The sequence below is a fragment of the Aspergillus flavus genome, chromosome 4 (genome assembly GCF_009017415.1).
Source record: "Aspergillus flavus chromosome 4, complete sequence".
NCBI lineage: Eukaryota > Fungi > Ascomycota > Eurotiomycetes > Eurotiales > Aspergillaceae > Aspergillus > Aspergillus flavus.
Window position 1 is genome coordinate 62,056 of NC_092405.1, and position 14,721 is coordinate 76,776.

Consider the following 14,721-nt stretch of genomic DNA (forward strand, 5'->3'; position numbering starts at 1 on the left):
TGGAAATATATGCTGTAGCGAAACAGCTTGACCAGGCCAGACAGAAGATAGTTGGTTCCGCGGAAGGAATTCCGAATGCGACGCTTTATAATATCTAGTGTGACTCTTGATAGACTATGGCCGGTGGCTGATTAATATCGGCAGTAGCACTCCCAGATGGGAGAAGCCAGCTCCGCGGATGTCATTCTCCATGGAATGCTTCATAATCGAGAGGAGGATTTATAATGAGCAATTCCAACTTGACTCTCAATACGTAATGGCAGACGGCTGATAAATATAAATACTACTTCTTGCGCTTTCGTATAGATGAGGTTATCCAGCTCCGCGGAGGCAGAGAACTCCTGATCCTGCTCGATGGAAATAGAATATAAGTCATTCCCTGATCCTGATATGTAGAAGATTGGAAAGCAGTCACGAAACCTACATTTCAATTCAGAGTCTTTCACATCGACAACCTTTTACTGCAAGTCACCACCAGTCAACTAAAATGGCATCAATCAAAAAAGAACAGTACGCTATTGCGCCTGGATCCCGCGTTCTAGTCACAGGTGCCAATGGCTTTATTGGTTCGCACGTTGTCCAGCAACTCTTATCCCTTGGATACGTTGTGCGAGGCACCGTGCGCTCCCAGAAGCCGTGGCTCGACGAACTTTTCAGATCCAAATACGGTCCCAACAGTTTCGAGTCGGTTGTTATTCCAGACTTGAGTAACTATGACACTTTGAGCAAGGCAATGAGGGATGTTAGCGGTGTAATTCATGTGGTATATACAAAGCCTTTTCTACCTTGGCCCCCACAGCTCTGCCCAGCTAGGAGAAATATGAGCAGCTCTAGATGTTATGATGCTGAACAGATACCTCTAGGCATCGGACGTTTCCTTCAGCCCGAATGCTGACGAGGTTATTCCGAAAGTTGTTTCGGCCACTGAGACTGTTTTAGAAGCCGCCGCTAGGCAACCTGAAGGATCGATTAAAAGAGTCGTCCTTACTTCATCCGCTTCAGCAGCGGCATTACCACAACCGGGAGTCGAAGGGATCGTGATCACTGAAGGTAAGCATTCGCTTTAAGGGCCTCCTATATCGAGGATACCAACCAAACATGGACCGATAGAATGATACCTAATCATTCATACAAGCTTGATGCTAATGGTATGACTGTAGACACGTGGAATGAAGCGACGGTGAAGGCTGCTTTTGACGAAGGCACCCCAGCAGATGCCAAGCCATTCACGGTCTACGTTGCTTCCAAGACAGAAGGCGAGCGAGCGGCGTGGAAGTGGGTTAAGAATAACAAGCCGCCTTTCGTGTTCAACGCCATCTTGCCCTACTACACGGTGAGTGAACGAATGGGGCAGGCTTTAATGTCGTCGTACAATTCCTCCAGAGCATATCAATGGAGTCTAAACAAAATCTGAAAAGTTTCCATGCATGATCTTCGCTAATTCATAATCGCAATCCAGCTCGGACAAGTGCTTCACCCCGAAATAGCTGGCTCCACCATGAAGTGGGCGGCTAATTTGCTTGACGGTGACACCACGGCTTTCGGGTTTCCTGGACGTAAGTATCATATTGTCCCCTATTCCTATACGTTTCATGTCGATCCGTTTACCGATATGTGTTCGAAAATAGAATTCGTCGACGTTGCAGATCTTGCGCGCGTACATGTCGTTGGTCTTCTTCATCCCGAAGTCAAGTCCGAACGTCTGTTTGCTTTCGCCTCGACTTTTACCTGGAAGGAATTCGTCGGTATTTTACGAAAGCTCCGTCCGGGTCATACAGGAATTCCAGGTCCTCCAGAGAATGAGCTCCGAGATTTGAGTGAGATCGTCCCTGCTCGGAGAGCGAAGAATTTACTCCAGGCACTTTTCGGAGGGTCTGGTTGGGTTGGATTGGAGGAGTCGATTCGAGCTGGAATTGATAGTCTGGGGTACTAGAGATTATCGAGGGATCGAAAAACCCAGCAAATTTGGAATCCGTATGCGTCATTAGGTAGCAAGTCATTGTTCTGAATAGCTGTGAGGGCTTAGCATAGAACCTCGCAAATATATCTCAATTCGGCTAGCCTGCAGCCTGAGGGTATAATCTTATTTCTTAGTTAACTAGGGCTTCCGAAGTATAATCGGAGGAATTATCAGGCCGATCCCTCCGGCTATCCACTCTTAAAATGTACGGATCTATGGACAGTCTATTGATAAACAGTCTCTGGGGATACTTCTTCCCTGCATGTGAGTCAAAATCTGTGCTCAGCGCCCTTTTATATAGTCATGACCCTGACTGTCCAGACCTTGTCTGCCTTCTATGCTGGCAAAAGACTCAGAACGTAGACGGAGCACTTTAATCCATTCCACAATGACTTCCAGACGCCAATATGACTTGATTTTGCTAGGTGCCACCGGGTACACGGGTATGCTCACTACACAGTATATTTTCAAGTCGTTACCGTTGGACCTGAAGTGGGCCATCGCCGGAAGAAATAGGGGAAAGCTCGAACAGCTTGCTCAGTCGCTAATGCCAGAGAACAGTTCTATGCAACCACCTGGTCAGTGAATACCAGATCACTATTCGTCCTTTCGATGGCTAATCATCAAGTAGATATTCTTGTCGTGAATCTGAACGAGAACGAGCTGGACGGCTTGGCGAAGAGGACACGACTAGTCATATCGACTGTGGGCCCATTTCTGCTTTATGGGTCGGAGACCTTCGCTGCCTGTGCTCGAAATGGCACGCATTACTTGGACTGGTCAGTTCTCAGTGGCTAAATCTGCATAGAACATGCTGACAGTCGAGGTATAGCAATGGAGAAATACCCTGGCTGAAAAACATGATCCAACAGTACGATAGAACTGCAAAAGAAACCGGGAGCATTGTATGTATCCCACGGGCATCAAGACCACATTGAGGCATTGGTTCGTGGCTAATTAGGACCAGATGATTCCGTGTTGTGGCTTCGACTGTGTGCCATCCGACCTTTCCACTTGGCTTGCTGCCAGCTACATCCGCCGCCATTTCAATGCGCAGACAGGCCGTGTCGATGTTTGTATCCACGGTGTTCAGGGCTGTATCAGTGGTGGAACGTTGACATCGGTTCTGCAAGCATTTGAGCTCCATTCCCTTCGCCATCTCTACAAAGCTCATGCCCCGTATTCTCTCTCCCCAAGGCAACCCTCGCCAACTGTGCCCACTAAACCAACTAGTATCTGGACCAAGCTCTTCGGACTACTCTGGATCAAAAGACTAGGTTGGATGGCATATCAGCCACAAGGACCAGTCGACCGAGCGATTGTTCATAGATCATGGGGCTTGCTAGAATCAACTACTGTTTCATATGGCCAGAACTTCGATTTTCACGCATGGTTTAAGATCTGGGGACCCGTGGCGGCGATATTGTGGCATTTTGGAGGACTAATGTTGGCGCCGCTGATCCTCCTACGCCCTATTCGAAAGTTGCTCCCGAAACTTTGGTATGAACCCGGTGGTGGTGCAGGTCAGAGTGATATTGAGAAAAACTGGTTCGAGTATCGGTGTGTCGCCGAGGCAGACACCCCAACTAAGCCGAAGCAAAAGGCCTTGGTTCGTATGCGTTATGAGAGTGATCCCTACATATTTACAGCTGTCGCCTTGGGAGAAGCAGCTCGGATTCTTCTTTGGCAGAAGGATACATGGGCACACAAGTTTGGTGGCGGGGTGTTGACCTCTGCCACCCTGGGAGATCACTATGTATCTCGGTTGAGAGCTGCCGGGGTGACCATGGAAGTTCAAGCCGACGATCCGGTATATAAGGGGAAAGATCCGTTTACCAAGGTTTGAATTTGCGTTGAAGGAGGTTCGTGGGATACACCCACGCGTGAGGTTTCCGGCAAGAATTCAATACCTTTCGTTATCTCCATCTCGTTCTTACAGTTAGACCTTCCTAGGTGTCTGCGGCCAAAACAAAACACTGATTATACTAATGCATTTGGATCACAATAGGTTTCTCATCTAAGCTCTCCCAGTTTCGTGTGCAACATTGCTTTCTTCGGTAATGACCTTGCGAGTTTCCCATACTATGTTATATTAGGGCAGTATTCGGCCCGAAATACATAATGTAGATCCCTGCTTATCTCTCACGTGTAGAGAAATGAATCCCACTGCCTCGGCTGCAGAATTGCATACTGCATCGTGTATAATAGATTTCCACTCGTCTCTTTCTTCTTTTTACTTGCTCGTGCCAAGGATTTCGTACGGCTACATCTACAGAGATCTTTTTTTATTAACCACAAAGTGTTGAGATATGCAGCAAAATCAACCACAACGTTCGGCAACCTCGGCACAAACAATTGAGCCACTGAATGTCGAGTCCACCCCTCCAGATACAGAGCCAAATTACCCAACAGGCACCAAGTTTTGGTTCACCGTAATAGCGCTGTGTGTAATCCTGATTCTCGGGGGCCTGGACGCCAACATTGTCGCAACAGCTGTCCCGAGCATCACCAACCACTTCCATACTCTCGCCGATGTAGGATGGTACTCCTCTGCATTCCGACTCTGCACCTGTGCATTCCAGTTCGGGTTTGCAAAGCTGTATACACTCTTCTCTATTAAGATTGTCTTTATGACAAGCAATGTTATATTCCTTGTCGGCTCTGTACTCTGTGCCACAGCGGCTTCATCGACGATGTTTATTGTAGGGAGAGCAGTGACGGGTCTAGGGTTTGCGGGTGAGCTTGCGGGCTGTTTTGCAGTCCTCGCCCATATTCTCCCGCTTAACAGACGTCCAGTATTTGCGGGGTTAATGGCGTGTGTAGAGTCGCTTGCCATCATTGCGGCGCCTATAGTGGGTGGTGCACTAACGCAATCTCTGGGGTGGCGATGGTGTTTCTGGTATTCTCTCCTCTTCCTAATCATGGCTAAACTGCAGCTAGCTTGATGTTGATATCTGAATAGGATCAACCTTCCTATTGGCACGGTATCGCTAGCGGTCATGTTCTTCCTCTTCTCAGACCCAAGAAGTCGCCAAGAGGACGACCTCACACTGACTCAGAAGATCAGAGAGCTCGACCTCGTTAGCAACTGCTTGTTCATTCCCTCCCTCACAGCGCTATTTATCGCACTCTCTTGGGCAGGAACCAAGTATCCCTGGTCCGATGGGAAGGTGATTGGACTATTCGCTGTATTTGCTGTGCTACTCACTGTCTTTCTCCTCAATCAATACCGACGAGGAGACTCCGCAGCGCTCCCCTTCCGCATTATCAAAAGCCGAAACGTCATCGCAGGTTTCATCTTCACTACGTGCACAAATTCAATGACCAATGTCTTGGAGTGGTACTTACCAACATACTATCAAGTTGTTCGATCCCGGGTAAGCTTCCATCGACAGCTGGCGACGTACACTCACTGACAATGCTCTATGCTGCCAGAGTCCAAGCGAGAGCGGCTACCTGATGATTCCCATTCTTGCCGGAATGATGCTCGGGCTCTTGATACAGGGTATCGGTACTACAACCTTCGGTTACTATGCTCCTTTTATGATCTTTGGCTCCGTGTGCATGCCAATTGCCGCCGGCTTGATGACAACATACAATCCCCACACATCCCTTGCCCAGATTATCTTCTATTCGGGATTAGCCGGTTTCGGTGGGGGAATTGGCTTCCAAGGCCCCCAGGCAGCTATCCAAACAACGTTAAGTTCCGCAGATCTCAATCTTGGGATCGGGGTCATCCTGTTCGGGCAGAGCATGGGTCCGGCCGTGTTCATCGCTATTGCACAGGTTATATTCACGAATCAGTTGTCGTCCACGTTAGAAGATGTTGTACCCGGGCTGACACCTGCCTATATTGCCGAGCGCGGACTTGGCGATATCAAGAACATGGTGCCTATGCCGCGGTGGGATGAGGTCTCGCGTAGTATCGATCGGAGTTTGACTCATACGTGGTACCTTTCTGTCGCGCTGGGTTGCACGACAATTGTGGGAAGTCTTTTGATTGAATGGCGTTCGGTTAAGCAGAAACAGTCGTGAACTTGGTAGTGCTCAGATATTATAGGTTATGAATAGCCTTTTCCAACCCACAGCGGTGGACAAGAAGATCGAATGACCAACCTACACTCCACTCCACAGCTACTCCTGTCAAAGCCGAGCATTCACGCTGACTGTCCCTAACACATCCGAATTCACAGAGACATTTGAGGTAACAGCTGGCATGTTGACCGAGGATCAGGGCTTCAATAAAGCTGCGAGTTCTACCAACAAGTAACAGGATGCTGGATTTCGGCATTTAAGATAGACAGCATAAAAGGATGAACGAGCTCGTGTGAGTAGTAAGATCTGAATAAAGAGATCATTAGAGTCGTTCCAAAAGCAAATGGCTTCGACCAGGTACTCTTTCCATTCCTCTCGGGAGTACAGCATATGAAATACTTACAAGTAAAGCCAACACCACAAGTCTTGTATATAAAGTACATACCCGTCCTGATAGCATGCCTAAGGGAAAAGCATATCATACCATCAGCCACTTCAAATAGTCATTATTGCATCAACGAGCCCGTCTTAGAGAGTTGAAATATATTAATCTACATGCAAAAGCCGATCCAAGCAGCCCAGAGCCCTAGTAGAGTACCAGCCAACAAGATACCCGGCCTAGACTGACCTGCTGCGATTGACTCTCCACCACCCGTCGTCTGTCTCCCTTGACATGCCGTAGCCGTACATTCTCTCGTAGTAGAAGGAGTAGCCGTACTACTCACCACCGCAGTAATAGGGTGCGTCGTCGACCCAAGCGTCCAGGTGAAGCTACTCCCACTAACAGGGGTCGAGATAACGCCGCCCGTGTTCGTCAACATTCCCGTCCCATTCTTGGGGATGTTTCCCGGCTCATAAAAGTTCTGTGTACCTCCGGCATCGGCGGCCCCAAACCCTAAGGTCCCAGTGCAATCATATTGCTGCAGGTACGGGGCACAGGCATCCCAGTCAAGCGAGCCGCGTAAGTACTTACTCCAGTAATCGGCGGTGATAAGGAAGGGTTTTGTGTTAGGACAGGTGTCCCAGATTCTGCGTGCAATGAGACGGATATTCGTCAGGCTGTCCAATCCGTAAGTAGTGAGTAAGTTAATCAACACGTACGACGCTACTATGGCACTCATCTCGCAGCACAGACAGGCCTACAAATAGTCTGTCCTCTCTTCAGCAGCAGATAGTTGGCCTGGTTTGGTCACATTCTTCACGCATGCCTTTGCTTGATTCTCGATTTGGAGCTGTTTCTTAGTGATTTTTCCCACGTTGCAGACACATCCACTCGGGGCGTTGTCGGGTGCTGGCCAAAAGGGAATCTGGTCCAGGTTAACGTCGGGGCAGGAGTAAACTAACCCGCTGACCGACACTCCATATTCGCATGAATATACCTATTACGGGTCATCGATTAATTTCCGATTGCCTTTTCCTAGGTCTGCAATATTGCAAATCGAACTCAAGCTAAATAAGCACGAAGGGGAGCGCCAACCTCATTCCAGCAGCTCGTTGCAGTACAATCAATTATGTCCTGTGCCTCGGCACATTCACAGGGCCTGTGGCATTCATTTTGTAAGGCATTACATTTCTCTCGCATGCACGTATCATCGCCATCGCATACTTTGATGCATGGGTCCTCCGCAACGTAACAGCGCTTACTGACACAGTCGATGCGCGATTCACGAGCGCGATGCCTACATGACATGAAGGATTCTGGGTCGACGCAGTTGGATGCATCGCGGTATCTCATGTCAGCTGCTTCGCCAGTTTCGAGCTGGATTGCCAGCGCGGCAATGATGAAGAGGTATGCGCTCCACATCTTCTTTATGACGCCCACGCCACAGGATATGGCTAGGGATTAACTTGCTGGGGGCTTGGGCTGTACTTAACTGTCCATTTATTAGGATGACTAGCACTGACCCCGTCTTTTGGACAGGGTATCAGCAACCACGAGTAACTCATCGTTTTCTTGGCTGTAGGACTTCATAAAGCATTGAGACCCTCAGATTGAGTGGTTTGCCCTGCCAAGACGCCGGCTGTCGACTAAAGGCAACAACGGAGAAAAACAGCCGCAATCTCCGTCCAACCTGCTTGGCTTCCTCCAGGGCCGTATTTTTTGGGATTGAAACAGGGGGGGTTCAATCCTAGTTTGTGGTAGTAGAGACATTGTCATTCATTGATAAGTTCAGAGTTTCTGACCAAGTCACTACAGCAACGTCCAAAAGAGGATAAGTACCATGTCTTCCTCCGGTGGTGGGTAGACATACCAACGTCGTAATGCTTGAATAGGCTCAGCCCTACCCGGAGGGGACGTATAACTACATGTTCGAGGCGTCTCGTGGAATTCATATAATGTCGGCAAGGCAAATATGGCATACGCGCGTGGTGTAATGTTTTGGCCGTGTTGCTTGTAATTCAGGGTGGTATCTGTTATCTACCACTCTGATAAGGGTAGATGTTGCTCCAAGTAATCCCTGTATTCAATCCGGTTGTGTCCTTTGGTTGTATACTTCGATCTTCTTTCTGCTTGTCTACTTCGCGGTTGCTATTTCTTCTTTTGCAGAGCATTAGTCATTTATTAAACCCGCCGTCCAGTGGGACTGGCGACTCGGAACAGAATCAAAGACGAATAACTACTACAGCCCTACCAGGGAACGCTGTCTGTTTGCCCCTATTATAACAGTATTAACCATATTTCAAGACGGGTTAGCTAGGGCGGATATTTGCATCTCGCCCAATGTGTCTTAATCCTAGATAACTAAGACAGTGTGATTACTACATTATATATATTTGGTGTGGGAGTACTAACCTACCGGGAACAGTTCTGATCGACAGCTGATGGAGAAGCTGTATAAAGAGAGCTACTTCCATGATCAGTAGCTGTTTGTACTTCCCATAAATGAATGACAGTTCTGCATAGAACAATAGCTCACTCTCTCTCTCTCTCTCTCTCTCTGTTATGACCTGAGCAGGACGCTAGTCCGCAAGCGGAAAGACCAGGAGACGGCCCGAACTTTTCTCCCTTTCCGGTTCGTTTTCTCCATACGTTCCCCACGACTTTGACACTTCTCTCGCTTACTTAGTGGAAACGGAATACTTCTACTATTTTACCTATTGACACCCACATGGCGAATGCATAAATTATCAAAGATGTTGAGAAATAATGTGAATTAGGCAGGTCCTCGCGTTGTTATGAGAACCTCGGTGGGTCCAGCCAATCAAGGTGATCTAAACCAGATCTTCGGAACGTCGGAAACTCGGAAAAGTCCAGTCCTTACTTTCAACTTGCCGATATAAGTTATGGCTCTGTTATTCCTTCGCGGCTGCCCGAGGCTGGCTCGCCGTCTTAACATTTGACATATAAGTCCATAATATGTCGGATCCCGAACGCCAGCAAGATGGATGCCTTGACGTCTCCCTGGACACAGGTGGAACAACACATTCCACCAATACAGATCCACATTGTGTGGGGAATTGTCAACTTTGGTCAATAGCTGCCGGATTGAGGTCGACGGATGTTACGATGCACAAAATAAACAGGTATGTATCGTTTATAATCATGTCTTACAGATCTCGGAGTTAATGGTCGACTGCCAACGACAGTCTCATCTCTAGCTCAATAGGTCAGGACGCCGCTCTCGGCTCCGTTGAATATCTATCGCACGCCTTACATTACTTTCTCCTTTCGAGAATCTGGAGAAAAATCAAGGCTCGCCTACATGCTCTGCTGAGAGTGATGCAGAGACATAGAACTACTCCATGCCACGGTCAATCCACACATACGCAAATCAAGACGCCTGCATGGTCACCGCTACTGTCACTTTCATCTTTGATGTTCGACACTCGTTGCACTCTACGTCTATTGGGATTGTTCTCGATATGGACCTGGGGCTCTGAAACCGCAAAGGCTCCACCGGCGGATCGAATTGTCCGAGAACTAACACGACTCCAGTTGGTGGCGACCACAGTGTACCAATTTTTAGAGAATGTCGCTTTTCTCATGACAAAAAACGTTTTACCGGAGAAGCTATGGAAGCGATTCGATAGTGAGAAGCTGTATGCTTGGAGTCTTCTTTCCCTGTGTGTGCATATGATGCTCCAGTTAGGTAAGCTTTGGCGGGAGAGTGTGCTTAGAAAGAGGGCCGACCAGAAGGCAGTGGCATCCACCAATGGTAAGATAAAGATGATTGACAAGGAGGTGGAAAGTGCGAGTGAGGCCGACGACAATGATACGGAAACATCCGCGCGGCGAGAGGAAGTCCATGCCGCGAGGAAGAGCTTGGTGTCAAGCGTGACTTGGGGAGCATTATGTGCGCACTGGGGGATGCCTGCTGGGATTGGGATTCCCGAACCCTTCATAGGGGCGTTGAGCTTTGTTGCAGATGCTTGGGAGCTCAGGGATACATGGATTTCAATTGAAGTTCCATAAATTCGATGTCCCAGTGGCTTCGGTGCTGGGTCATTTTGAGGGCACCACGTACTCTTGGATGGCCTCGCTCACATTGTACGTGATATACATATCCAACAACCTTTTTCGTCTTCCGACCATTCTTCTGCCTTCTCCATGTCGCAAAGCAAGTCCGTAACCAGAGATATGGATCGGGTCTCATGACCTCACCGTCTTAAGTTGCCAATGACGTATCACTTTCCCATATTCTCCCGTTCAACAAAACTTCTGCATTTCAATCAACACTCTTTCGCTGGTGGACTTCTACAAAAGCCACACTTGCGGCATTGCAATCATGACATTGAGAGTTCTTGCCATCTCTCTGCACCTCCAACCATGGTTTGGCGAGAGTTATGCCCCGCTTCTCAAGGCCCTCGCGTCAAAAGCGGACTTTCAGCGAGCCGAAAACCCAACTCGGCCATTGAGCTTTTGGCACAACGTCCAGAACCGTCGGCCATCCTCGTCACGGACGAAGTGTTGACCCTCCCGGAGAACAGGGCGGTCTGGAAAGCAGTTCTAGAGTATGTCCGTCGCGGGGGCACGGCCGTGATCATGGGCCACTTTCCTTCGTTCGTTCGACCGAACCACCTGAAACCATTTTTCTCCCAGGCAGGTCTCAACTGGGAATCTGGATCCTACCAGAGAACAACCCTGGCATTAAACCCAGCCGCGGTTAGTGTCGCCAATGCCGAGAAGCTGCCACAAAGATACAGTCAGAAGGCTGTGTTCGTGAAGAACGTCGCACCAGGTGATATGTGGTACAAAACTGATGATGACTCGGTGGTTCAGTCGATGGTCTTCCCGGCAACGAAGGTGAACATAGCTGGAGAGACAGCCGTGGCGCTGGCCAAAGTCGGTACGGGAAAGCTAGGATATGTCGGCGACGTGAATGCAGAGGAAGGTTCGAATGCGGTGGTTCTTGCAATGTGTGGATTGCTGTAGCAAACGGTTATAGAGTATTTTTAGGGTCACATGACTACTGTGTATGAGAATCTGGACCATGTCTACTCAGTTACTCGTCGTCTGTTCATAAATACTTCCCCTTTCGTATCCGTGTCGGCGCTTCTTGTTCAGGAGAGAAACGTAAGCCAATTTTACAAGGAATGGGAAATTCAATTGCTGCGAATCGTATCGGGTGATAGATCCTATCAGGGCAGGTGGCAAGTCTCGCAATTACAAATCTCAGATAAATCTCAGATAAACTAGGAGTACGATCTTAAGACCTACAAGCCCGTTTCGATTACCATTTCAAGATAAGCATCCCGATAGTGGTGAGTAACTCGAAGTCGTGCTATTAGAAGTGTCATTCCGCCACCGAGATACGGAGTAGTGGGGAAGATTATGCCTTCGCGTGGACCTTCCGTGCCCTAAGACCTTCGCCTCTGGACTCTTGGACTACGGGGAAGAAGACCCACTCTGGTCATCGAGATAAGATAGTGAGAACTTCTGCTCTGTACGATAACCGTTCTTAACCCCGCCTTCTTTTTTCACAGCCGGGATACCGAATGCTGACTGGTCAGAGGTGTTATCTCCTGCTGAGTAACAAGGAAGAACAAAATCGCTATCTGCGCCATGCACCATGTATATATATCGCAATACCCACCATGGGATTATCGGTAGAATACAGAACAGACCGCGTGGACCTTCCATTGACTCGAGAAGAACCCCATGGGGAACAGACCCACCCTTCACCTCTTCGGACACGAGCTTAGCGTCGAGATATTACGGGACTCACCCGAAACCCCGATCCCCATGTATATAAACGCCCACCCAGGTAGCAAAAGATTTTGGTGTCTTTCTCCTCTACGTACAACGCTTTCATGATGACCGACACCAAGACGGCTGTTCCTCCTTCGGAAGAGGGTCCTCCGCCCACCTCACCAACACATATCACCGATCAGAGTCAAGGAGTCAGCATGGATGCCGTCCCGCTATGGAAACGTGTATGGCGGCACAGTTTGACCCAGATGATGCTTTTGAGCGTCCAGGCGTTTTGTGGTCCAGCCATGTCTGACGCGATTACCGGTGAGACTTTCATACCATCATCATATGTCAACCAGGCTGGTATAGTCGGAATGTGGCGCTAATTGATTCCAGGCCTCGGTGGTGGTGGCCTTGCAACTCCTCAGGTGTCAAATATTTCGACCGCGATCAGATATGCCACGCTGGCTGTCGGTATGTGTTTCCGCTGCCTCCAACAAGGACGTTAAGCGCGCTAATCGGCGGATACTCTTTCAAGTTTGCTTCTTGGGCGGTCCCATAGTGAACAAAATCGGCGTCAAGTGGGCCCTGGTTATCGGCTCAATGTCCTTCCCTATCCAAGGGTCTGCATACTACTGCAACAGCAAGTTTGGAAACCAGTGGGTGAGTGCGAGGATCTTTTGAACATGCCTACCTGCCGGATCTACGCAACTTGGCCTGCAATTTGAAAGTACGCAATGCCTGACAAAAGCCATTTTCTGTAGTACCTCATTCTCAGCGGTGCTATTGGCGGTATCGGGACCGCTTGCTGGTATGTCGCGGAGGCTGGAGCCATTATGACGCTTGCTCCGTCCGGTGCTCGTGGAAAGTATCTAGCTCTGTGGATTGTCTCGCGAAATCTCGGACAGTTAGTCGGAGGTGCAATTAAGTAAGTGTCTCAGAAGCCTACACGAAAGGCGTGCATGATGGATAAATCCTGACTGAAGCTCACTCTTCTTAAAGTCTAGCAAAGAACCATGAGAAAGGTGCCGATGGTGGAGTCACCCCTGATACTTTCATTGCCTTTGTGATCATTGAGTGCCTCGCGTGAGTGTACTCTTCCCCTGAACAACCTCGATGGCAGAAACTAATCTATGCGTATTGCAGTCTTCCATTCGCATTGTTAATCACGCCCTTTGAGCGCGTTATCCGATCGGATGGCACCCATATCGTGACTTCAGAGACGCTTTCGACCAAAGAGGAGCTTAGGCGCATTGCAAAGACCATAACCTCCAGGCTCATTGTGCTTTCATCCCTTTGGGCATTATGGTCATTTTTCTACACGTGGGTTACATCGTACACTTATATCCATGAAAAAGACCATGGAACGCTAACTGAATTGGCAGTGGTACTTGGACTACCTACTTAGGAACCTATTTCTCTGTCCGGGCCCGTGCTCTATCGTCTCTGATTTCTCCTTTCTTCTGCATGTTAGTCCAAGATATAATCTCTTGTTCGTGATCGACATTAACTAGTCTCTTTCCTCACCAGAATCGGCTGCTTTGGTCTCGGTTATATCCTTGACATGAAGGGTCTCAGCCAACGCCGCCGTGCGCAGATCGGTCTCTACACCGTCGTCATCCTCAACGTTGGTGTATATATCTGGTCTATCATCATGCAAACCAAGTTCAACCGCCATGATCCTGGCCACATCGACTGGGATGACAGACTGTATGCTTCATCCTTCCTGCCGTATTTCTTCGTCCAGACCACAGGTCCGTTGTCACAGTCGTACATGTATTGGCTTCTGTCATCTTTTGCAACAGATGCGCAAGGTGAGCACTGAAACAGATCTTGGTTGGGGATCACCAAGCAGTTGTTCATATGCTAATTCCCCATCAGAGAACGTTCGTAATGGTGCAGCATTCAGATGCATCGAAGCTATCGGTCAAGCAATTGCCTACGGCATGAATACTCAAACCACGAGTGACCCTCTCACTGGATTGTATGTTTCTCGCTGCACTTATATATCATCCTATCGACGAGATGCTGACTGACTTAGTTGCGTGACGTTCGCCCTCCTCGGAGCCTCTTTGCTCCCCATGATTATGCTTGTGAACACGACACCGGATCGCATCCCTGCTGATGTGATTGCTGAGCAGCAGGATGTTGCTCGGGACAAGCTTGAGAGTGCTTAATTTAGCCAGGACGTTATGGTCCTGATTAGTGTGTAACGGCGGGTGTTAGACAGTACCTATTATGAATATTCCATATACAGCTCCTCATCAAAATATTAGAGACCGTATCTCACTACTACCGTCATTCTTGAGCATTGTTAATTGAAATATGCGTATATAGTTGCTGTCAGTGCTAGTCATAACAAGGAGCAAAGATGGGAGAGTCTGTGCGATTTCATCTCCGATATGGGTGAACGAACTACTGTTAGAGATATTTGTCACTGAGTGCGGAGCTACTAGCTAGAAGGAAGACTTTTACTCGGAGTAGGTTTCCCGGGTTATGTTCACGATTGATTTAGACAGAATAGTCTATAAAAGATTGATATCTATGTTAAGCAATAAAACAAAGTCACAGAGAATCCTAGGGCGGGATGTAG

General features: G+C 48.5%; 7 protein-coding genes across 7 annotated transcripts; 6 read left to right on the plus strand and 1 right to left on the minus strand.

The window, feature by feature from the left end:
- Window positions 1–238: 238 nt before the first annotated feature.
- On the plus strand, window positions 239–2,119 carry F9C07_1485722 (cinnamoyl-CoA reductase). The gene is made up of 5 exons (XM_041291666.2): window positions 239–763; window positions 864–1,050; window positions 1,161–1,333; window positions 1,460–1,556; window positions 1,629–2,119. Exons 1-5 carry the CDS (start codon window positions 488–490, stop codon window positions 1,931–1,933), a joined length of 1,038 nt encoding a protein of 345 aa, XP_041145516.1. The 5' UTR covers window positions 239–487; the 3' UTR covers window positions 1,934–2,119.
- A 229-nt stretch (window positions 2,120–2,348) lies between these two features.
- On the plus strand, window positions 2,349–3,806 carry F9C07_3186 (Saccharopine dehydrogenase-domain-containing protein; the record flags this gene model as incomplete). Its single annotated transcript, XM_041291667.2, has 4 exons — window positions 2,349–2,538; window positions 2,592–2,739; window positions 2,793–2,865; window positions 2,928–3,806. 4 exons carry the CDS (start codon window positions 2,349–2,351, stop codon window positions 3,804–3,806), a joined length of 1,290 nt encoding a protein of 429 aa, XP_041145517.2.
- A 404-nt stretch (window positions 3,807–4,210) lies between these two features.
- Window positions 4,211–5,995, plus strand: F9C07_2282863 (permease of the major facilitator superfamily; the record flags this gene model as incomplete). The annotated part of the gene is made up of 3 exons (XM_071510591.1): window positions 4,211–4,859; window positions 4,923–5,337; window positions 5,396–5,995. The coding sequence occupies exons 1-3, from the start codon at window positions 4,270–4,272 to the stop codon at window positions 5,993–5,995; spliced, it is 1,605 nt and encodes a 534-aa protein (XP_071366190.1). The 5' UTR covers window positions 4,211–4,269.
- A 551-nt stretch (window positions 5,996–6,546) lies between these two features.
- F9C07_3188 (uncharacterized protein) lies at window positions 6,547–7,799 on the minus strand (the record flags this gene model as incomplete). Its single annotated transcript, XM_071511069.1, has 3 exons — window positions 6,547–7,054; window positions 7,340–7,374; window positions 7,473–7,799. The coding sequence occupies 3 exons, from the start codon at window positions 7,797–7,799 to the stop codon at window positions 6,547–6,549; spliced, it is 870 nt and encodes a 289-aa protein (XP_071366191.1).
- A 1,554-nt stretch (window positions 7,800–9,353) lies between these two features.
- On the plus strand, window positions 9,354–10,409 carry F9C07_3189 (uncharacterized protein; the record flags this gene model as incomplete). Its single annotated transcript, XM_071511070.1, has 2 exons — window positions 9,354–9,520; window positions 9,584–10,409. The coding sequence occupies 2 exons, from the start codon at window positions 9,354–9,356 to the stop codon at window positions 10,407–10,409; spliced, it is 993 nt and encodes a 330-aa protein (XP_071366192.1).
- Window positions 10,410–10,763: 354 nt separating this feature from the next.
- Window positions 10,764–11,369, plus strand: F9C07_3190 (uncharacterized protein; the record flags this gene model as incomplete). The annotated part of the gene is made up of 1 exon (XM_041285713.1): window positions 10,764–11,369. The coding sequence occupies one exon, from the start codon at window positions 10,764–10,766 to the stop codon at window positions 11,367–11,369; it is 606 nt and encodes a 201-aa protein (XP_041145519.1).
- Window positions 11,370–11,896: 527 nt separating this feature from the next.
- Window positions 11,897–14,612, plus strand: F9C07_2282865 (major facilitator superfamily domain-containing protein). The gene is made up of 10 exons (XM_071510592.1): window positions 11,897–12,452; window positions 12,525–12,602; window positions 12,667–12,791; window positions 12,893–13,056; window positions 13,131–13,214; window positions 13,275–13,451; window positions 13,514–13,624; window positions 13,659–13,942; window positions 14,010–14,112; window positions 14,170–14,612. The coding sequence occupies exons 1-10, from the start codon at window positions 12,248–12,250 to the stop codon at window positions 14,303–14,305; spliced, it is 1,467 nt and encodes a 488-aa protein (XP_071366193.1). The 5' UTR covers window positions 11,897–12,247; the 3' UTR covers window positions 14,306–14,612.
- Window positions 14,613–14,721: the final 109 nt, after the last annotated feature.